Source organism: Sorex araneus, chromosome 3 (assembly GCF_027595985.1).
Source record: "Sorex araneus isolate mSorAra2 chromosome 3, mSorAra2.pri, whole genome shotgun sequence".
NCBI lineage: Eukaryota > Metazoa > Chordata > Mammalia > Eulipotyphla > Soricidae > Sorex > Sorex araneus.
The window spans coordinates 99,292,021-99,312,341 of record NC_073304.1 but is presented as its reverse complement, the minus strand read 5'-3'; the positions used below and the strand labels follow the sequence as shown (position 1 = coordinate 99,312,341).

Genomic DNA, 20,321 nt, shown 5'->3' with positions numbered 1-20,321 from the left:
CCCTCCCCGCGCCCTCCCCACTGTGCCTTCAGCTTGGTCTCCGGCAACCTCTGCTCTTTGCCACCCCTCAGACCTGGGGGCTGTTGGCACCATTCAGGGGACAGTAGGAACTGGGGTGCAGTGAGGGCCAAGGGCACATTCTGTCTGTTCACTTTAAGCAAGCAGATTTCTGGGGGCAGGGAACGGGGGTCTGCATGTTTTGTTTGGTTTTTCTGAAAGAGGAGTGTTAGGTCAGACCAGTTCGGGGGTCTCTGCTTGGACCTCCAGCTTGCTCCCAGTCCCACCTTGGGTCTCAACTGAAATCTCTTTCTCTGGAGTCACCGGGGCCGTTGCAACTGTCCCGTCCCCGTGGCCCCCTCATTCTGTGCCGTCTCTCAGGGACGTTCCCCCGCTTGCCCATCCTTGTAGAAGTGCTTTCTCTGCTCATTCTCTTGCCTTCTCTTCCCTCTGTCCCCCTCTGCTCTGCACGTCAACCCCGTCAACCCCGGGGCTCTTCTCTCCGTATGACCTCAGCCCTCTCTGAGGTCAGCTGGCGCCTTCTTTTACCTTGTCCAGTCCCTGCCCGCTGACATGCATGCCCCCACTCCCGCCTCACTGACGCTCCCCACCAGCACCCCCACCTTAGCTCTTGGGCTTTTCTTCTGTTTCACCCACTCTGGGCCACCCTCATCCCTTTCAAAAGCAGATGGTGGCACCTGGCCCGGTGCCAACAGCCTCCACCGCAGTATGGCAGGGACTAGCTGTGGGAGCCCTGGGTTGGTTTCTGGGGGCTCCCAGGGAATCCCGGGGGAGAGCGCGGCTTGGCCGAACCCTCCAGCCTCGCCTGGTCTCCCTTCTCTGCACAGATTTGTCCCTCCCACCCAGCTCCATCACTTGGCTCTGTTATCCGTCAGGTCCCCTAGAAAGCTGCCCCGGGGCCCTGCTGTGCCAGCACTGCTGCCCTGGCTGTTTCATGCCCTCTCTGAGCTGAGCACGGAGCAGCAGCGGCTGACTCCTCCCTGGCGTCTCCCCTGACCGCAGTGCTCTGCGTCTGAGCCCTCTGTTGGGCTCGGCCCAACACTCAGTTCCCAGGGACGGAGGAAACAGTCAACAAGGAATTGTTGGATCCGGAGAGAGAGTGCAGCAGGAAAAGTGCTCACTTTTTGCCTGTGACCGACTTGGGCACCCCACAGGGTTCCCCAAGCCCCGGCAGGAGTGATCCCCCGAACTGAGAGCCAGGAGTGAGCCCTGAGCACTGCTGGGTGTGGCCCCCTCCAGGAATGACGGAGCGAGGCAGGAATGACTTTGACTGATTGCTTGCTCTGTGACTTTGGGAAAGTTATTCTGCCTTTTGAGACATGAAATCCTCCCCTGCGAATGCAGAGAGTCAGACCAGGAGTGTGGGGGGCGGTATCTTCGGGTCAGAGCAGGACACGGTGTGTCTCTGGGACAGGGCCCGAGAAGTCCATAGGCTTTGGGGGAAGCAAGGGTGGGCTGCGGAAGGCCAGCCTGGCGGCCCTAGGCTGCTCGGGCTCCGCCTGGGAAACGTCTCTCTGTGGCGGCGCGAGAGCTCCAGCTCAGCGGCCACTCTCCTTCCCGCGCGAGGCACAGCCACGCCCCACTCTGCTGGGCTCACGCCAGGCCCAGGGTCTCCCCAGAGTGAACGGGGCCTGGCTCGGTGCTAGAGCCTGAGCACGAGCTCCCAGCCTGGCACAGGGAGACGTGCCAGTCAGAACCCAGCGGGGACCAGGACCCCTGGACCCCAACAGGTGGGGCCTCACAGCAGCCAGGGGGTGGGGAAGAAGACAGGGAGGAGACGGCTGGTGGTCCTGAGTGTTGCCCAAAGGCTGGGTGGCCCGACAGCCAGCTGGCGGCTGCTTCCCTGACCACCTGCTGCCCAGAGATAATGAGCAAGGGCTGGGCTGGTTTGGGGTAGGGTCAGGGTGTTCCTCTGGGCACCTGGGGTGCGGCTGGCTCAGCTGCTCATACTTGGAGGCGCCGTGGTTGTCCTCCCACCCCCCTCCTTCCCTCCCTTCTTTCCTCCCTCCCTCCTTCCCTCTCTTCCTCCCTTCCTCCCTTCCTTCCTTCCTTCCTTCCTTCCTTCCTTCCTTCCTTCCTTCCTTCCTTCCTTCCTTCCTTCCTTCCTTTCTTCCTTCCTTCTTTTCTTCCTTCCTCCTTCCCTCCCTCTCTCCCTCTCCTTCTCTCCCTTCTTCCCTCCCTCCCTCCCTTCCTCCCTCCCTCCCTCCCTCCCTCTCTTCCTTCCTCTCTCCCTCCCTCTCTTCTTCCTTCCCTCCCTCCCTTCCCTCCCTCCCTCTTTCCCTCCCTCCCTTCCTTCCTTCCTTCCTTCCTTCCTTCCTTCCTTCCTTCCTTCCTTCCTTCCTTCCTTCCTTCCTTCCTTCCTTCCTTCTTCCCTCCCTCCCTTCCTTCCTTCCCTCCCCCCATATCTCTCTCTCTCTCTCTCTGAGAGTCACAGCACGGCAGTGCTCAGGAGACCATGTGAAATGTGGGAGATTGAACCCAGGTCAGCTGAGTGTGCAGAGCAAGGGCCTTCCCTGCTGTCCTAGCTGGCCAGCCCTGGGAGCTGTGGCTTCCTTGGATAACCCCGAGAGCTCTGGCTCCAGTTTGTGACCAACCTTGGCCACGCACCGAGCCTGACCTGGCAGAGACAGTGCCTGGGCACACGCCGAGCCAGGCGAAGGCTCCGAAGGGGTGTGTGTGTGTGTGTGTGTGTGTGTGTGTGTGTGTGTGTGTGTGTGTGTGTGTGTGTGTTAGAATTCTGTCACCAGTGAATAGGCAAAACATGCCATTCTCCAGAGGACATTACCCCGACTCAGAGCATTTATGTCACTTCCCCAAAGCCTCTGCCTTACTGAAGACCCCAGCTGGATCCAGGATTCCCTAATCCAAAAGCTCCTTCCACCTTCCTTGTGGTCTTGGTCCTCAAAGAGCAGTGGCCCCTCTTGGTGGCACCAGGGCCCAAGCATGACTCCCAGAGATGATCCAGCAGTGCCCAGTGGTCCAGCTGGCTACGGATCGGCTGGACCCAGCTGTGAAGAGGGTTGGACTCTCCAAAATAACAGTGACTGGGCTGGAAAGATAGTACAGTGGGTAGGGCACTAGCCTTGCATACAGCAGACCCAGGCTCGATCCGCGGCACCAGATATAGTCCCCTGAGCACCAGCAGGGTGGCCCAAAACCCCAACTCAAGCACTGACACAGGGGTGGTGGCAGTGATAGGGCACAAGACGGGGAATGGGGGAGTCGGGGAGGCCCATGGTCCTGCCTGACCGGATGCTGGCCACTCCTCCCTGCACTCTGGCTGAACTCGAGCCCTGGGGACAGGCTGCATGGGGACCTGGAGGACACCAAGGGCCTGGGCCTGTCACATCACTAGTGGGTGTGACTCCACATCTGGCCCCGGCAGAGGCCAAGGCCCCTCCCCTTCCTGTAGGGCACACGCCAAAGGGGGACCATGTGGAGGGGAACCAGTGTCTCCCCCACAGGCGCAGATGCTGCGTCCTGCTGCCCCCCACAGCGAGCCCCACCTGCTCCAAGCGAACCTCCCTCGAGGCTCAGAGCCTCCACATTCCTGTGGAGTGAGCGTCTTGTTTCCCAGCGCTATAAACACAGCTGGTGCCGAGGCTCCGAGGGCTGGCCCCAGCGAGACCCCCAGGCAGGATGAGGAAAGGATTCTTTCCAGATGTTTCTCCATCTCCGCCGCCCAGGGCCCCGAGGTGTCTCATGCCTGAGACTCTGACTCAGATGCCTGAAGCACAAGTTCTGCCCAGGACGCAGTGCCCCAAGGGGCCGTCCAGGAGGGCCGGGCGGGCAGGACAGGCGAGGCCACAGGGTACGACGGACAGGCGACCTTCCTGCAGCCTCGCCCAGGCACGCACACACAACTGGTCAGCTTGGCGCCCATTCCTCGTCCCTCCCAAACCCGGGGCTGGCCTGGCCCCCGTTCCAGCCTGTCTGCTGCAGTTTAGTCATCCTGCCCCGGTGCTCCCAGGGCTGTTATCCTGCCTCCCTGCACGCAGCACACAAGCATGCACCACAGACAAACACACAAGTCACACCATCTCACAAGTTACCATATACACAGCAACACAATAGAGCCACAGCCATGCACAGTCTGACATGCAAAGTCACAGTCACATAGCACACAAACACATAGTCAAACACACATAGTCTCCACAGTCATACAACAATAGCCACAACCACAGTCACACAACACACACTCAGTCACAATAACAATCATATGACACACTATCACATGCATAGTCACACACAGAGTCACGCAACATAGCTATAATCATAGCCAAACAACAGAGACGCAGGCACAGTCACACAACAGAACCACAACCACACACACACACAATCATACACACATAGTCACTCATGTATAGTTATGCACAGTCACGCAACACAACCACAATCAACACAACCACAATCACAGCCATACAACACAGACACGCAATGTCATAATCACAGTCACACAATACACAATCACACACACATAGTCACAATAGACATACATACCTACTCACACAGTCACAACATAGCCACAACCACACACAGTCATACAACACACACAGTTACACGCAGTGAACAGTATAGTCACATACTGTCACACTCAGAGACACATGCAAATCCCATACAGTCTCACACACACACACACACACACAAAAAACTTCCCCAGGGCTGGTATATGACACAATCTCACAGAACATGCCAGGGCAACCCGAGGGCCGGCGCAGCCCCCGCCCACTGCCCGAGGTGCCTATAGCCTCCAGCCTGGATCTCCCAAGACACTGTGGGTCCACGCTTAGGTGTGAAATCATCTGTTTGCACCTGTACATCAGGGCTTGTGCAGGGAGGCTCTCTGGGCCTCTCTGGGCCTCTCGAGGCCGTCCTGCTCCCTAACCTCCCTGCGTCTGTCCTGCCCCCCAGCCTGCCCTGCTTCCAGAGCACTGCTCCACGGGTCCATCTCCCTGGACGCTCTGACCACCTCAGCCCTGCCCTGGAGCTCTGCTGTGGGGACCCCCTCAGCTCCATCCTCAAGGCCTCGCGCCTCCCTCCTTGCTTCTACCCCAGGGACCCACCTGGCCAGGGAGTGCCCCCTCCCTTGGCCCCTGGGGCCACCGAGGGCCCCTGCAGGAGACCCCAAGGCAGGTGTCCAGTGGGGAAGCAGCACATAGACATGACTCTGAGCCCTGGGTGCTGGGAGTCTCGGCCTCAGTACTGCATGTGCCGGCCTGCTCAGGAGGCTGCGGGCTCGGACCACAGCAGAGGGGGCGGGGACCCCACTCCTGCTCCCAGTCCAAAGTGTGTGGTGCGAGAGTAGGTGGCCCTGCCCTCCTCTGCCCCCTCCTGGTCTGACTTCCCAGGCACGTCCACGGCCGGTGGCCAGTGCCCTGCACAGTGCAGCAAAGCTGGGGTGCTGCATCCGGGAGCTTGAAGCAGAGCGGCCCCGGCCACTGCGACAGCGCCTGCGTGCGCTGAGAGAGCCAGGCCCGGGGCAGGCCGGCGGCCAGCATCAGGCTCGCCCAGTTTCCGGGGCCGCTGGGCCCCAAGGTGTCCAGGCCCCACCTCTGGGCTCTGAGTCCAGGCTTCCGAGGACAGGCTCTTGGGACCTGAGCCTGCCTCCTGGCCCCAGCACAAGCTGCTACCAGAACGTTCCAGAGGCGCTGAGGCAGTGAGGCAGGGCCCGGCAGGCTGGGTCCCGAGGCCGGGTGGGGCTGCCTCTGTCTCTGCGCGCCCTTCCTCAACAAGCACTGGGGCTGCAGTGATAGTGCAGCGGGGAGAGACTTTTCCTTGCATGTGGCCACCTGGGTTCAATGCCTGGCAGCCCACGTGGTCCCCCACGGACAGCCAGCAGTGATGCCTGAGTGCAGAGCCAGGAGTAACCCCTGAGTGCTGTCGGGTGTGGCCCAAAGATGAAAAATCAAAAAGCCCACGTGCTGAGCCCTGCTGCACCTCAGACAGGTAATGAGCTCCAGGCCCCCCAAGTGCCAGGAGCCCCGGGGAGAGGGGCGCCTATGGGCTCAGCAGGGGGGGCCAGGAGTCCAGGGTCCGGGTACTCCTTGTGAGGGTGACCCCACCCTGACTCTCCCCTGCCCCAAGGGCAGTGCTCGAGAAAGTTCCAAATGGGAGCCACGGAGGAGACGGGTCCGGGACAGCTGCAGGGCAGCCCCCCAGGTCCGCTGCACCTGGCCAAGAGGACTGACCTTCCATGGCCACCAGCCCCGCCCTGAGGAAGATGCCTCCTGGGGCCCGGGGTGCTCCGTGGGAGAGCACATGCCTGGCAGGGGGCGCCCGGGTTCCCTCCCGAGCTGGCCCTGGGGAGGCCTCAGGGAGACCTCGGGGGCCAGAGGTCCTGCCCCCATGTCCTGCTCCTCCGAGAAAAAGGTTTCTTGGGGAAAACAGAAATTCCCCTCCCAGGGGCACGGGTTTTGGGTGACTGGGCTGACTTGACTCCTGCCTGTCACCAGACACTGGGCTGCAGTGACCCCCGGGGCCTCCTGGGAACCAGGCCCTGAGGGACAGGGAGCCCAGAGGGCTCTGGACCTGAGAGGTCACTCCCCCAGGGTTCCTACCCCGTCCGCCCGGAGCAGCAAGCTCCCACCCACCCACCCACTGGCGTTGTCTGGCTTCCCGCTGGCTCCCCCAGCAGTGTTTGGCGGGGGGGGGGGGGTTACTTCCAAGCAGCCCTCCTGGAGTGTCATTAGTGCCAGTTCATTAGAGTCCAGTTAAGAAATGAAACCAGGGCAAGAGCCCATCCTTTGCCAGAGTAACGGGCCTGCGCAGGTGGTAGAGGTGGGGAGGTCTTGGAACTCGTAGGCTCGGCTGCACTGGGGACTGGGGGTGGGCTCGGAGGGTCAGCGGAGAGGGGGAGGAGACGCAGCTTCAGGCCGGAGCCCCTCGCCTCAGTCTCAGCTCCTTGGAACAGGCCGGGGGCAGCTGCTGTTCATTTGTGTTTGCACCACACCCGGTGATGCTCAGAGCTTACTCCTGGCTCTGTGCTCAGAGACACCCCTGGAGGGGTTGGGGTCCACGTGGGGTGCTGGGGATCATACTTGGACTGGACTGACCAGGCCAGCACCCTTCCTGCACTGTCTCTCAGACACCCACCACCGTGCAGGAGGGAAGAGGAGGACTTAGTGGCCCGCGCGGGAGGGCCAGGGCTGTCCGGCTGCCCGGCCTCCGAGGGGGCTCAGTGTGGAGAGAAGCAGCAGCGAGGGAAGGGGTCGGGAAGGACCCCCTCCTCCCTCCCACCTAGCCTCACAGCCCAGGCTTGCGATGACCCCCAGGCACCCTCTCCGCGATCTTGCTCGCCCCGCTCAGACAGACGCCCATCAGATGAGGGCCAAGCACCAGGCCCTGGCCCCTGAGGAGGGGGGTGGAGTGGGCTTTTCTGTGCCTTCTGGGGACGGGTGTCTGGGGCGGGGAGTCTGGTGCCTCCTGCCTCTGGAGAATGGGCAGGTGCTCCCCGGCCCAGGGGCCGGCCCGGACAGTGACGGCGAGAGCAGCTAGGTTTCAGGCAGAATGAGACGGTGCTATGCCCCTACACACAGACACATGGAAACATACAGGCCACAGCCACAGGGGTCCCGGCGGAGCCCCTGTCCCTCCCCGCTCCCACATGAGCGTGCCTCAGGGTGCCAGGACCCGGCCAAAGGTCACATAACCTGCCATTCCGCGTGCTGTCCCCTACCCACCTGCCACCCGCCACCCTCCTCAGTCTGCCCATCGACTCTTCCCTCGGGCCTCCTGGGAGCACCCCCTGGTCTTTCAGGATCAGCCCTGCCCCTCCAGCACCCCAGTAGCTAGAGTAGACCTTTTCCTGGCCCTCTGGTGCTGCCCTGAGATTGGCCAGCTTGGGACAAGCTGGACAGCCCATGTCCTGGGCTCCACGGCATGGAGCATGGAGCTTGGAGCACAGAGCATGGAACACGGAGCACCAAGCATGTTCCAGGGTGCAAAGGCCTTGAGCACGTGCATGCTCTGAGGCTCTGAGGAGGGCTCGACCTGGAACGTGGGCGGGCAGGGGGCAGGGGCCTTAAAGCTCCCAGGAGCATCTTGAGGGCTGGCAGACTGAGGGGCTGGGTGCAGAGATGGGGTGCAATGTGCACACAGGCCTCTCAGGACAGCCCTGTCAATGTCCATGTGTGTGTACATGTGTGTGTGCATGCATGTGTATGTGTGTGTGAGTGCGTGCATGTGTGTGTGTGCGCATGTATGTGTCCCACACCCCAGCCTGGAAGAAGCAGACAGAGCCCCACTCCCAGGAGAAGTCTTCTCCCTCCCCCTCTCTCCTCCCCCCTCCTCCCTCCCCCTCTCCTCCCTCCCACCTCTCCTCCCTCTCCCTCCTCCCCTCCCCCTCCCCTTCCCTCCTCCCTCCTCCCCTCCCCCCTCCCCTTCCCTCCTCCCTCCTTCCCCTCCCTCTTCTCCTTCCTCCTCCCCCTTTTCCCCTCCCCTCCCCTCTCCCCCTCCCCTCCCCTTTCTCCTTCCTCCCCTCCCCCTCCCCTTCCCATCCCCTTCTCTCCTCCTCCCCCTTCCCTCCTCCCTCCTCCCCTCCCTCTCCTCCCTCTTCCCCCTCTCTCCTCCCCCCTCCCCTTCCTCCCTTCCCCTCCCTCTCCTCCCTTTCCTCTCCACTCCCCCTCCCCACTCCCCCTCCCCTTCTCCTCCCTTCTCCCATCTGTTCTGTGCCGGCCTCTCCTCTGGCCCCACCCTAGGGGGTTGCCTGATAGGAGGCAGGGTGCTCACATACTGACCCCTTCAATATGTGGGGGGCAGGCCAGACTGAGGGGCCAGGCTGACTGTTGGGCGTCTAAAGGGATCCCCATTCCCACCAGCTGGGGCTGCCCCCATGTGAATGAAGTCTGAGCCCTAAACAGCAGGCAGCCCCCACACACAGTATCCCTCCAGGGGGGAGGAGGGGCACCCATCTTGCAGCCTGCCCCAGTACCTAAAGTGGGGGGAGCCCTAACACTCAGCTTCTGCTTGCCCAGCTGGAGGCCAGAGTGGGGTGGGGCGGGGAGAAGCTGTTCCGCTGTATCCTGCCCTGGGGAGCCCCCCTCCAATTTCTAGAGTAGCCCGGGGTCCCCTGTGCCAGGAAAGCCATTACCCTGCCAAGCTCCCTCCTGCTAAAAGCCTCCCTCCCCTGGGGCTCACCTAGAAGGCCTAGCCAGGCTTAACCCTTTCTCTGCCCCAGCCAAGCAAACTTGCCCACCTGCCACTACTAGGGTGCCCAGAGCAGGAGGGAGGGTCCAGAGAAGAAGATTGGGGGTGGCAAGCTCAGGAGAGAAGGGGAGGCTCAGGGAACCCCTCAGTTCGGGCGCTAAGATCAGTCCTGCGTCACACTCCGGGTGTCTCTGGGAGCATAGTCCCCTGGCTGACCCCTCTTCCTTCACCCCTCCCAGGCACTCCCCATCCTGCCTGCATTATGCTGCTGTCCTCTGGTCCTCTGTGGAGCACAGGCCTGAGGGAGGGAGCACGGGAGCGGATGGAGCGGAGTGGCAGCCTGGGCTGCTGGGAGCCCGAGGCCTCTGGTGGTGAGGAGGGGGGCTGGAGCACAGTGGCGAGAGGGGGCTCAGGTGGTGGCCCGGGCCAGCCCTCCTAGGGGCCCTCCTAGGGGCCTGAAGCTTCCTTGCTGGGAATTATTCTCCACTCCCTGCGGGAGGGGCTGCTTCTGGGGGCGCCATGTAAGGCTCAGTGTGGCGTGATCTGGCCAGGAGGCCTCTCCCCCTCACCTCGTTCAAACCCACTCTGTGTTCCACGGCCCAGAAACTCGGGCTAACTTCCCTTTCCTTTTCTTCTTTTCCCCTCTTCCTTTCACTTTTATTGTTTCCTCTTTTTGTTTGGGAGCTAAACCTGGCAGTGTTCAGGGCTTGCTCTGAGCTCTGTGCTCAGGGATCACTCCCAGCAGTGCTGGGGGATCAAATGGTGCATCAGGGACTTGACCCATCACGGATTTGAACCAGGCTCGGCACCATGCAAGGCCAGCGCTTCACCCTGTTCTGTCTCCTGGCCCCAATCCTTCCCTTTCAGTTGCTCTTGCAATGACCCAAGGTGACATACTGGGCTGCTGTATGGCATGCTGGCACGTGGGTGGGACTCAGGGTCTCAGGTTTCCCAGACGGGCATCCTTGCTACTGAGCCATCCAAGGCCCTGAGCCCTACGTCCTTTCTGGGACTTCCAGCTGGGCATCCTTGCTACTGAGCCATCCAAGGCCCTGAGCCCTACGTCCTTTCTGGGACTTCCAGCTACAGACTCAGAATTGCGGTCACAGTAGGGGAATCCCAGGCCAGAGTCGATTAAAACTATGATCATTGGGGCTGGAGCGATAGCACAGCGGGCAGGGCGTTTGCCTTGCATGCAGCGACCCGGATTCGAATTCCAGCATCTCATATGGTCCCCTGAGCACTGCCAGGGGTAATTCCTGAGTGAAGAGCCAGGAGTAACCCCTATGCATTGCCAGGTGTGACCCAAAAAGAAAAAAAAAAAAGCCAAAAAACTATGATCATGAACACTTCTGTTGTACTTAATATGGCAGTTTCATTACACATAGTTATTCCATTTATTTATGCCCAAAACAGCCCTGCATCACTGTGTGTTTCACAGAGAGAGGGGGAAGGATAGAAAGGAGGAAGAAAGGAGAGAGGGAAGGAGGGAGGGAGGGAAGGAAAGAAAGAATGAAAGGAAGGAAGGGGCGGAGGGAGGAAGGAAGGAGAGAAGGAAGAAAAGAAGGGTGGAAGGAGGGAGGGAGGGAGGGAAGAAGGGAGGAAGAAAAGAAGGATGGAAAAGAAGGATGGATCTTAGGTGAACTCTGGCTGGGTGCTTGATGGCTCAGGGACTCAGGGACACTGACCCAGACACCATGGGGTCCCCCAGCCTGCAGAAGGCTTAAGCTGCACTGTGTGGGGGGCCCTGCCCAGCCTGCTCTGCTGAGGGGAGCAGATCCGGTCGGGTGGGGGGACTGGGCTGAGCCTGGGGACTCTGGTCCACAAATTCAGAGAGAACAAATGTCACAAGAGAGGGACTGCCCCAAGGTGCCCTTGCCCTAGGCTTTGTCCCGCAGACGGGGTGTAGAGAAGAAGGCCGGGAGGGGGTGTATAGCACATGGGCACCTGGCAGGTCAGGTGTCTGCCCCCCACTCTCTGCTCTGTGCTCCCCACCCCCTCTGGGGTCCTCGGCTCTGCATAAAGGCCACAGCCACAATGGCCACAGCCTCCTACTGACCCGGACAGGAGAGGCAGAAGCACTATGACCACAGTGTCCTGGCCAGGGAGAGAAACCCCCTCACCAGCCTCCTCCCTCAGACTCAGCCAGCCCCCCATCTCTCCTCACCAGCCTCCTCCCTCAGACTCAGCCAGTCCCCCTATCTCTCTAGGAAGGCCAGTTCTGAGGAAGCCAAGAAGCCAAAAACCAAGGTTGTCACTGCGGTGACCCCAGAACCTACCACTAACCCCATCTGGGAGCAAACCCTGAATGTGGACATCCAGGCCCGGGACACAGTGGATGAAGGTGAGGCGAGCAGGCGGGGAGCGGGGTGGGGCGGGAGGCAAGCACAGCCCCCCCCCCCTCAGCTCAGCTGGAGGCCACCTGAACCCCTCCTGGTGCGCTTCAGGAAAAAAAAAACACCTCATAATGCTGTCATGCCTCATCTCCCCGGCCCGCTCAGAAAATAAGTTGCTCCACATAAATGAATTTCCCAGACAATAGGAGCCGATCTTTTTTATGCCTGTTGTCATTATTTTCACGGTGGCTCTTACTGCCGTCTCCCATAAAAACAGCCCCTTGCGGCTTCCTCTCATGCCCCCACGCATCGTTCAGGCGGACTCAGCCAAGGAGGAGCCGAGCACTCACCCGGCTGAGAGGAGACAGCGTGAGGCCAGCGAGAGCCCAGCCTGGCACATCCTCCCATCCTTCCCGCTTCTGAGTGGCTCCTCCACACACTGGCCAGGGGCTGCTGCCTACTTCACCCTCTTTTGGCCCCTGGATGCCTTTCCAGAACCTGCATGTGGGCAGATTCCAGCTCTGCAAATAACTTAAGGCTCCTGTGCCCACGGACACATGGGAACGCCCTGGGTACTGGGATTGGGCACTGTCACTGCAGACCTTCGGGTCCCCACAGTGCCTCTTCATTTCCTCAAATCTTTTTTGTGGGGGGGTCATACCTGGCAATGGTCCTGGCTCTGCACTCAGGAATTACTCTGGGCAGTGCTCGGGGGACGATCTGGGATGCTGGGAATCACACCCGGTTGGCTGCGTGCAAGGCCAATGCCCTACCCACTGTGCTATCGGCCCAGCCCCCATTTCCTCTCATCTTACAATTGGCCCTTCTCACAGAGGCCTCATCCGGCTGCTTCTCTAGAAATATTTTGATCTCTGGGCTATACCTGGCAGTGCTCACAGCTGGCTTCTGACTCTGTGCTCAGGGATCACTCCTGGCTGGGCCAGGATCACTCCTCCTGGGGACCCTATAGGGTGCCAGGAATCGAACCCAGGTTGAGCATGTGCAAGCTACATGTCTTACACACTACACTACCATTCCAGCCCCCAGGGCCTTCACCCCAATCACTGGGCTCCTCGTAAATAGTAGCCGCAGTCCGAGCAAGAGGGAGCGGGCCTGGGGGAGCAGCTGTGAGAGGGGACAACGGTCACTCTGGGACAAGCCAGAGGATTCAGTTTCTGCAGGGAAAGGGGGAGGTAGGGCTTGGGGGGGACCAGAAAAAGATGAGAGAGGAGAGGTGTGCACATTGAGGGGTTCACACTGATGCCCACGTACGCCTGAGTGTGTCCTTGTGAGCTGCTTCGTGCTGGCTCTGGTATGGATGACGAGCGTGTCTGTGAATATAAGCAATGGCAGGTGTGTCTTACCTGTGTGTGACTGACTGTAAGGGTGGGGTGTGTGAGCACCCTTCTGTGGGTGAGGTAGGCCTCTGTGGTGTGTGTGTGTGTGTGTGTGTGTGTGTGTGTGTGCGTGTGTGATGGCAAGGAAGGAGGGACGGTGGTGAGCAGGGCTAGGCTGGGATCCTGCCCAGGTTTTACATGTCTCACGTGACTAGAGGAACAGGTCAGTCAGCGGCCTTGAGGGCCTCTGTGCGGCAGGAAGAGAAGCAGGACTCAGGGAGGAGGGGGCTGCGGGAGGGGTGGGATGGGGAGGCTGCAGGCTCGGGGATATTGGCAGGCGCCTCCTTACAGATTGGAGTAGCTGGACACTGGTTGGAACCTGCTTGGACCCGGTTGCTGTGGTGATGTGGGCAGCAGGGGGTGGGGGAGATGGGGGCCAGGCCAAGAGGCGGGGGACAGGCAGGAGGTAACTCGAGGAGGTGGTAATGAAAAGCAAAGGGGAGTTGCAGGGCCTGTGTCAGGGCCAAAGCAGGCAGGCGGCTGAAATGGCTTGTTGGTCACACAAAGGAGTGGTGGGAGGCGCAGTACCCGGAGGAGAAGCTGATGGAGCGTGTTTGTAGCCCGGAGACAGGTCAGGGGAGGGGGCTGTCCGTTGCCCCAGTTACAGCTCCTCAGTCACACAGAGAGCTGGGAGCAGGGTGGGGGAGGTGCCACCCAGGACCCTGCACTCCTTGTTTAGCCTCAGCCAATGCCGCCCAGGTTTGGGGGCTCGGGCCCATGTCGGCTGCCCTTGGGGGCTACTTTCTGCAGCTATTGTTGCTTCTTGGCCTGGAAATGCTGGAATCCCCCAGCTGAGTTGTGTGTGTGTGTGTGTGTGTGTGTGTGTGTGTGTGTGTGTGTTTTCCCTTCAGGGTTGGGTGAGTGTATGTAACTGCAGATGGTTAATGAGGAGGAAAAATAGTGACAGCCACAAGGACCATTTGCATAGAATTTTCTAAGAAAAACATACCCCCTTCCTTATAACTATTTGAGGGGAGGGGCGGGGATTTCCTTTTTAAAGAATGAGCAGGAACCTGAAGTTCAGAGAGGCTGAGAGACCAGGGAAGGTCACAGAGCATACAGGTAAGTGGACCCTGGATCCCAAAGGTGCTGACTCAGACACTTTCCCTTGTCTTGGAGGCAGCCAGGACCCCTCTTGGTGGCCTCTCCCTTCTTCGAACAATGGTTCCATATGGCCCGCTCTCAGGGGGCCGTGGCAAGGGTCTCTCTCTCTCTCTCTCTCTCTCTCTCTCTCTCTCTCTCTCTCTCTCTCTCTCTCTCTCTCTCTCTCTCTCTCTCTCTCTCCCTCCCCCCACTCTCTCTGCATCTAGGGGAGCTGTAGGGAGGAGGGACAATGGGAGGATAATCTGCTTCCTCCTCCACACCCTAGTCCAAACGGGGCCCTAGATGCTGGAGCTGTCCATGGTTCTGAAAGTACCTGTGCAGAGAATAAAGGCAGAGGGCAGGGGCTGTCCAAAAGACTCCCGGGGTACGCACAGCCATACTCCCTCTGTCCTTCTTCTCTAATTCTCCCTCATCTCCTTCCCTCCTCTTCTCCTTCACTCCTTCTCCCTCTCCTCTTTCCTCCTCCATCTCCTCTTTCTCCTTAAATCATAAATTTCTGGGATCACGAGTCCAGCCTCTCCCATCAGCCAGTTCCATGTGGCTCAAAACTCCCCAGAACCAACATTTAAAAACAGACAGTGGGGACCAGCGAGATGGTAAAAAAGTGAAAGCGTTTGCCTGGCACACAGCCAACTCCATTTCAATCCCTGGCACCATAGATGATGCCCAGGAGATGCCAGGAGACATCCCTGAGCACAGAGCCAGGAGTAAGCCCTGAACACCAGCAGGAGCCCAAAACTTCTCTCTCCCTTCAAAAATAATAAAAGCAGATGGTGATGCCCACATGAGGGCTATGAAGGGAAGTGTGGGGACAATGGTTCTGTGTGTCCAGCCCAGACTCACGCTGTGATCATTTTCAAGCCATCGTGCTTGCCTCAGGGCTGGTGCATTTCAGGACAAAATATAGTCTCTCTGGATTGAGGTTCCCCCCCAAATTTATTTCTTGTTGCTGGTGGTGATGTACTGGGGCTCGAACACTTGGTTGTGGTTGGTGGGTGGGGAGCAAGTATGTCGCTTTATCAGGATCACACCAGCAGTACTGAGATCAGCCTTGTGGTCTCATCTATGTGGGAGTCTGCCCCTGCCCAGCCCCTGGAAGGGGTTTCCTAAGTGGAGATTCTTCTTGGTATTTGCCCCAGTTTCTTTTACTCAGAGCAGACTTCTGTGGACGTCTGCCTTGAAAGATTTCACAAGCCACTTTTCAAGACTGAGCATGTCTCACCAGGGCCATAGAAAAGACAGGACCACTCCCCCTGCTGACCCCAGGGCCTGGGGAGTGTGAGTGTGGCCTGTGGGGGACCTGATCCTGGACTGGCACTCTTGCTGTGCAAGTGGATCCGTGTACGTGTTGCCATGGGGGACTGGGCCAGCCCACGTCCACCTCAGCACTGGGATTTGGGGCCCAGGAGAGAATAACACCTGTGCATACTAACAGCACCTCGAATGGTCCTTCACCCAGACAGCATGTGGGGACATGTGCACATGCGTGTGGATGCTTGTGGAGCCCCCAGGTAGCCTCTGCTCCCTGCTCTCACCTCACAGGGTCTCACTGGTGGGGCGGGGGTTAACCTAACCCTTGCCCTGACGCCACCTTCGTTTTGTTCTCTGCAGAGCTGATCATCAAGGTGGTGGACCAAAAGAGCAAAGAAGACCTGGTGTCCTATAGACTCCCCATTAAGTTCCTGCAAACCTTCCACCCCTACCACTTTGAGCTGGTGAAGGTGAGGCTGAGCCCAGGGCCCACATGCGCTAAGACTAGGGGCTAGGGGTGCAGAGAGAGGGGGGAAGGGGAGTTGCTGGGAACCACCTGGATTCCCCAAGCTAGTTTTTTTCAGAGCAGCCCTTGGCACCCTTTCCTCACCCTGACAAGTCTCAGGTGTGTGGGCTCTGAACACAGGGCAGAGCGGGGGCTGGAGAGATAGCACAGCGGGTAGGGCATTTGCCTTGCACTTGGCCGACCCGGGTTCAGTTCCCAGCATCCCATGTGGTCCCCCGAGCACTGCCAGGGGTAATTCCTGAGTGCAGAGCCAGGAGTAACCCCTGAGCATTGCCGGGTGTGACCCCCAAAAAAAACACAGGGCAGAGCAGGCCAACAGGAATGGTTGCCATATTAATTTGAGGGTTGGGACCAGAGAGGTAGCACAGCAGGCAGGGAGCTTCCCTTGCAGGAGGCTGACTAAGGTTTGATCCCTGGCACCCCACAGGGTCCCTGAGCCCCTCCAGGAGTGATCCCTGAGCTCAGAGCCAGGAGTAAGCCCCAAGCATGGCCAGATGTACCACCCTCCAGAAAAAGGATGTGGGGGTTTCCTAAATGCAGCTCTGTGAAACAGCCCAGTTAGGAGAGGCCATTTCCCACAAGTACCAGTCACAGCAGTGAGAGATGTGTCCCGGTGCAACAGTTCAAAGGGCAGGACTGCATCTGAAATCAGGGCCACACGGCGTGGACAGACACCTGTAGGTGCCAGGTGTGGGTTGGACAGACACACGCCCTGGGGGAATACTTCACCTCCACAGCATGGGACTCAGAGAGAGGAGTCTTCACCCTGGGTCACAGAACAAGGAAGCAGCAGTGGCTGGGGGCCCAGTTCTTTCTCCTCTGTGGGCTGCCTTGCAGGAGAAGACCCTGGAGAGTTGGGGTACCTGGGAGATAAAGGGCTCCCTGGATATGCCATTGTAATGGGCAACTGAGTTTAAAGCCTGACGTGGGGAGATATTGGGTTCCTAGACCCAGGCCTGCCCCTCTGCCCTCTCTAGTGCTGACAGGGAGGAAGGAGAATTCACTCTCCTGTGGCTTATTAAGCACCTACTGTGTGCCAGGCTCCAGGCCAGAAAAGAATCAGAAGCACCCCTTTCCTTCCAACCCCCACCCCTCTGCACACTCTGGATTCCTGGAGAGGGGGAACAAGAACAAGGAGAACCTGTGGGGCTGGAGAGCTAGTACAGAAGTACTTGCTCTTGCATGCAGCAGACCCGAGTTCAATCCCTGATCCCATATGCCCCCCCACCAAGCCTTGCCAGGAGCTATCCCTGAGCACAGAACCAAGAGCAAGCCCTGAGTACTGCCAGCCATGGCCCCAAAAAGCCAACACAAGGAGAACTGAGTCCATCTCTCACCGATTCCTGGCCCGGCTATCTGCTTCCACATGACCTGGGTGTGCATCGGGAATGAACCCCAGAAGTCTCCCCCTGGTCAGCAAAATTGAGATGCTCAGAGACCCCAGTATGGCTGTTTGGAGGATCAAGTAGGACAGGCACGGAGCAGTCCATGAAGACCCTGGCACTTGGTGTGGGCGCTTCCTTCCTCCCCGCTGCCCCCCAGGGTCTAACACTGTGTCAGCACCTCTTCAAACACACACACACACACACACACACACACACACACACACACACACACACACACACGTTCTCAGGAATCTTGACCTTTCTAGTTCCCGGAAGAACCCCAAGCCTAGAGCCTGGAGTTGGGCTGCAGGAGCTATCAGGGAAGGGAGGGGCAGGAGCATGGGAGAGAGAGGGAGGGAACACTGGGGAGTCTCCACACCTGAGCTGTGACTGGGGCTTCCCCAGGAGCCCAGTGCTCTGTCTGCTCTAAGCTAGACCTCGTTATCACATCCTTACAAAGAGAGCAGGCAGGCGGCTGCCCTTGCGTGGGCGATGAAATATTCAAATAGAAAAGGGAAGATTTATAATATCGATCTCCTTGAAAGGGCTCGCAGGGACCATGAGCTTTAATTATCAGCTCCAGCCCCGGCGGAGCAATGCCAAGTGACGGTCTGCAGAGGGCTGGATTGATGGCGCGCACAGCCCCCTCCTCACCCACACTGGGTGTCTTCTTTCTCGCCCTGGTCCCAGCCCCCCAAGTCCGAGAAAAGCAACAAAGGCTCAGCCGCGACCAAACTGTACGTGACCATCACCCGCAAGAGCGGCTTCCTCCCCAGCTACACCGGCGTGGACCACACGGCTCTGGAGGTGCGGAGGACGGCGGCGTTGGCTGTGGGCTCCCATTGTCGCGGGGGGAGGGAAGTCTGAGCAGGTCTCCAGCCTCCCCTCTGCCTAGGTCTCTGGCTAACCTAAGGGTGTCGGGCAGGGGTGTCTGGGGAAGTAATTAAGAGGGAAAAGTTAACCAGCCCTTTGAGAAATTGTCAGGAGGGTTTGTAAAGAAGCAGGCAGTGGTTGGGCTGGGTGGATGGGGCGGGGGGAGAGGCGGAGGCTGAGTGCTCGCCCTGCCCCTCACCCAGCACCCCTCTGCTGAGAGAGCTCAGAGCCCCAAAACCATGTCCCGCTGAGTGTGGAGGTGAGAGAGGAAAGCCCCTCTCCCACACACACCACCTGGCCTCTATGTCCCATTTTGTCCCTACAGAGGAGTGACCTAGGGTTCACTTTGTACAAGCAAAAATTTATCCCAAGACTTGCCCAACCTTCTTGGCGGCTCGCTGGCCTTCCGACGAGCTGTCCTTCACTCAGTCGCCCACCTTCCTTTCATCTCTCTCCTCCTGCCTGCGTGGTCCAGCTGCCCCAGGCCTGCTGCAGGACTAAAGGGGTCCTGGATGGAGCCCAACCGCCCTTCCCCAGGCTTCAAACTTCCTGCCCAGCAGAAGTTTGGGGAGGGCTTTGGGGTGCAGATTCCAATCCCCCACAGCCTGTGTGTGACCAGCTGGAGCTGGCCCCTCCCACCAGATCATATGACACAGTCCCGAAATGGGTGCACCAGAGGGGCAAGAAGGCTCTCATAGCTGGTGTCACAGCGGGGGGCGCTCCTGGGCCACATCTCTTTCCCCTCGGCCAGCCCATGGGTGCCAGCAGGGTGGGTCAGACCTGCAGGCACCGTGTGACTCTGTTCTATCACACCCTGCCAGAGGGTAGGCTACAGCTTCCACACAGGCACGCACACGTCTCTCTCTCTCTCACACATGCACACACACTCACACATGCACACACTAACACACACTCACATACCTATTCATACTGATGAGGAAAGAGCACCCCCTCCCCCACCTTTCAAGCAGGCCAGAGAGGAGGAGCAGCCCAGGGGCAGCTGAGTCAGGGCGACAGAACCCTGGAGAGCAGGCGGGATGGCCTTGAGACGTCAGAGTCTCGCTTTGTTCCTTGGTAACCTGGGAACAGACGCCAAATGTGCTCGTGTCCTTGAGGTGGTCCAGACCTTGCTTGGGAATTTCTGCCTCTGTGCTCTCCCACAGCTGTTTACAAATGCCCAAGCCCACATCATATGTTCCCTCAGACAAAGCTTATGCCTTTGTTCCAGGTCCAGCTCTTTCGGAGCATGACCTCTGCTGGACACGATGTACTAGTGCCTTCCCACTTCTTAAGGCCTGTTGCTTGGTTTCTCACTGGCTTAATTAAGGTGGGGGTTTCTGCAACAATATTAATATGCACTCATCCAAGAATTCACACCCATACTCGCACTCACACTTGCACGCTCATGCCAACACTCACATTCATGTGTGTGTACACACACACATACCTGCATGTGCAAGCACATACATGCACATGCACACAAACACGGGAACAAGGACAGCATTAAGAGCTTGTCTGCCTCTGGCCTCCCCACTCTGGGGAGGGGAGCCACAGGCGCCCCAGGGCTGGGGAGAACCAGGGAAGACTTGGTGTCTGAGGTCAGAGTGTGCCCACGTCCCTTCTCAGATGCTCCACCCAAAGCTTCTGGCGGGAGGCAGGAAGAGGGGTTTGTGCCCCCTCTGACTGATGGAAACTGAGAGGAACCTGGCCTGAAGCCTGCACCCCGCCAGGAGCCAGGGGGTGCAGGGCAGACCTGGCTCCTGCCCCCACAGCGGCGCCCCCCCAGCCCCTGGCAGATGCTGCACCAGCTCTGCTGAACTGCAGGCGAGAAGCCAGAGAGGCGCTAGAGCGTGAGGGAGTGGGCCGGCAGGTGACCGCCGCGGGGGGCAGGGGAGCAGACAGGCGCCCGCTCCCCGGCCTCACCTGCTCCCCCTCTCCCAGGTCTTTGTCCACGGAGTCAACGACTTCCTCATCAACAGCCCCACCTCCCTGGTGGTCTTGGCCCGGGTGGTCCCCAGCTACAAGGACTTCCAGTGAGTGGAATCGGCTGGGCAGGGGAGAGGGCAGAGAAGCAGAGAGGGGAACCCTAGAAATCTCTCCCAGGGCCCTGGGGACCTTCGCTGGCCTGACGCCCTGGGCAGGGGCAGTTAGAGCCCTCCCGAGGGCAGGCCACAGGCCCTCCTCAGCCCTCCTCAGCCCTCCTCTCCCCCCCCCGCTCTGAGGCAGGGCCAGCAGTTGTCCCCCAAAGGGACCAACCTAAGGATCACCTGGGAAGTCATGACCTTCA

General features: G+C 59.4%; 1 protein-coding gene across 1 annotated transcript in view; it reads left to right on the top strand.

Moving 5' to 3' along the window:
• The window catches only part of LOC101549557 (coiled-coil domain-containing protein 33), a 62,901-nt gene that overhangs the window by 20,081 nt on the left and 22,499 nt on the right, over positions 1-20,321 (top strand). Inside the window, exons 5-8 of the mRNA XM_004611840.2 lie at positions 11,373-11,506; positions 15,611-15,720; positions 17,852-17,968; positions 19,976-20,067. Coding sequence (XP_004611897.2) covers positions 11,373-11,506; positions 15,611-15,720; positions 17,852-17,968; positions 19,976-20,067 — 453 coding nt within the window. The remainder of the gene's footprint in view (positions 1-11,372; positions 11,507-15,610; positions 15,721-17,851; positions 17,969-19,975; positions 20,068-20,321) is intronic.